General features: G+C 62.8%; 1 protein-coding gene and 1 non-coding gene across 2 annotated transcripts; both read left to right on the top strand.

Moving 5' to 3' along the window:
• Nucleotides 1-73: 73 nt before the first annotated feature.
• On the top strand, nucleotides 74-147 carry MNEG_t16853. Its single transcript has one exon. It is a non-coding gene; the product is annotated as a tRNA-Val (tRNA).
• Nucleotides 148-955: 808 nt separating this feature from the next.
• MNEG_16393 (hypothetical protein) lies at nucleotides 956-2255 on the top strand (the record flags this gene model as incomplete). Its single annotated transcript, XM_014035137.1, has 3 exons — nucleotides 956-1522; nucleotides 1898-2160; nucleotides 2237-2255. The coding sequence occupies 3 exons, from the start codon at nucleotides 956-958 to the stop codon at nucleotides 2253-2255; spliced, it is 849 nt and encodes a 282-aa protein (XP_013890591.1).
• Between the last annotated feature and the right edge of the window lie 75 nt (nucleotides 2256-2330).

The raw sequence follows: 2330 nt of genomic DNA, 5'->3' as shown, positions 1-2330 counted from the left end.
GATTCCAGGCACAAACTAAACCCCAAGCCACAATTGACATTATATTAGTGAATTGTTTCTGCAATGGCCCAAAGCTCTCATGGTGTAGTTGGTTATCACGTTCGCCTCACACGCGAAAGGTCTCCAGTTCGATCCTGGATGAGAGCATTTTGTCATCGCACCCTGCTGCCGTGCATGAGTAATCGGTGCCCCCGCAAGCCATTGTGGTACAAAGGGAAACCCTTGCGCGTGTATGGAATTGCAGTGCTGCAGTGGCACATGCCTCCCAACCCTGGGGCCGGGTAAATGCCACAACCGCTGTTTGGATTAATGCTACATGTCCTGGGGTCGCCCGCTTCTGGAGCCGTCCCGGATCATGGAATTAAACTTGAAAGCATCAATAATTGTGACTGAGGTTCAGAGGTGGACACTGCGCGCTATGCAAAGCACACAGTCGTGCGCGAAGGCCGCGGGTATAAAACACCGTGCAGAGGGGCTGCAAGTGCAACCACATTCCCGTGCCCTCCCCCCCCCAGCACCCCCATGGTTGATAGTTTTTGGGGAGTGAGAGAAGAGCAAGCCATCTGCCATGAAACACCACGCGCAGTGACCTCCCTGAGCACAGCTGGCAGCAGTGGCAATGCTGCTGCCGGCGGGGCAAACACCTGCCAATGGCCTTATGCAGCATTGTCAGCCGTGTGTGTAGTCACGGGTAAGATGCTTAATGACGGTCTTTCCGTGCCCAAGGTGCGGAAAGTGGGGGAGTCACCCGACCTGGAACCGAGCGAAACGCTGCACACGCGAAGCCCGTAACGAGCATTTCAAACATTTTATTACCTCGTATAATCTTAAATGTGCATCGAGAGTGGTTTAAACGCTTCGGTTGCACGCCTGCTGGCCTAGCAGTTCAGCGAGCCGTGCCAACTGCGCAGCGTTCGCCACAACACAGGCTTGCACGCCCCAAGCCGTGCACAAAATGAGATCAAGATGCGTTTTCAGCGCGCTCGTGGTCGCAGGGACCGCCCTTATGCTCGTGACGGTGCTCGCTGCCCCCACTGCCGCCGCGGCCAGCCACGCGGTTGATGGACCGAAGGGCGCAGACGACTGGGAGATCCCCAACATGCGCGCGGCGCTGGACGACGCGTGGAGCGCCGACGACGCGGCCCCCATCCATGCCGCCTCGGTCGGCGGCGCCGACGCCGACGAGCTCGACGTCGAGGCCGCGTCGGCCGACGGCGCGCGGCCCCGCCAGACCGACGCCGAGCTGTGCGGCCTCCCGAACGTGGCCGCTGCGGGCTGCCCAGCGCTGCTCACGCCTGGCGCCGGCTGGTGGACGGGCGGCGCGGAGCGCCGCAACGCGTTCCTGATGTCGGTGCTGATGCGCGACAACTACCCCATCGTGCACAACCTCGGCGCCGACAACGACGACACCCCTCAGAAGAAGGCGCTCTGGCAGTGCCTGATGCGCAGCAAGTGGCTGGCGCTGGGCGCTGAGAAGGTCGAGTTTTACGAGAGCCTGCTCAACACCATCGTTTTCATCAAGGTGGGCGATTGCTGTTTAGGCGGGAGGCCGGGAGGGCAGGAAGGGCGCGACGGACGGAGGGGGGGAGGGGAGGGGGGCGCGAGTGCTTGTGCACAGGCATACGCGTGCACGTGGGCGTGGACGCGTGCGTGGAGCTGGCAGTCTCGTCGAGTTCCATTGCCTGCTCGGATCTTGGTCGCGGCAACAGCTGGCTCGCTGCTGTGTTGAAAGCCCACACCATCGCCCAAGCTCACACCATCGCCCTCCTCGGGGTGTGCACATGGATTACCTAAAACCTGCCCTCACGCCTCCACACAAACCCATCCCGTGCGCTCCGCACCCTCAAACTCGGCCCCCTCCTGCCCCTACCAAACCGTGAAACCGCCCCTCTCGCAGGTCGGCAACAGCGTCTTCGCCAACCTGCGCGGCACCTGGACCGACGCCCACCGCAAGTCCAACATGGAGTGGCGCCTCGGCAGCAGCAAGCGGCTGTGGGGCCAGGAGGTCCGCTACCACAAGGGCTGGGGCAAGACCGCCGAGGATGCGTACTCCGCCATCCGCACCGCCGTCACCGACAGCTTTGGCATCAGGGACGGCAACTGCAACCTGTACCTCTCCGGCCACTCGCGCGGCGCCGGCGCGGCGCTGCTCGTCGCCGCGTTCGCCGACGGGCGCGACGACGCCGTCAAGGCGCCGTGCCGCACGGCGGGCGTGTGGACCTTCGGGTCGGTCAAGCCGTACAACGGGGCGCTGAACAAGGTGTACAACTCCAAGCTGGGCAGCAAGACCTTCAACTGGTGGAACCAGATCGATGTGGTGGGTGCAGGGG

The sequence above is a fragment of the Monoraphidium neglectum genome (assembly GCF_000611645.1).
Source record: "Monoraphidium neglectum strain SAG 48.87 unplaced genomic scaffold scaffold06318, whole genome shotgun sequence".
Classification (NCBI taxonomy): domain Eukaryota; kingdom Viridiplantae; phylum Chlorophyta; class Chlorophyceae; order Sphaeropleales; family Selenastraceae; genus Monoraphidium; species Monoraphidium neglectum.
This window is presented reverse-complemented; position numbering and strand designations above follow the sequence as displayed.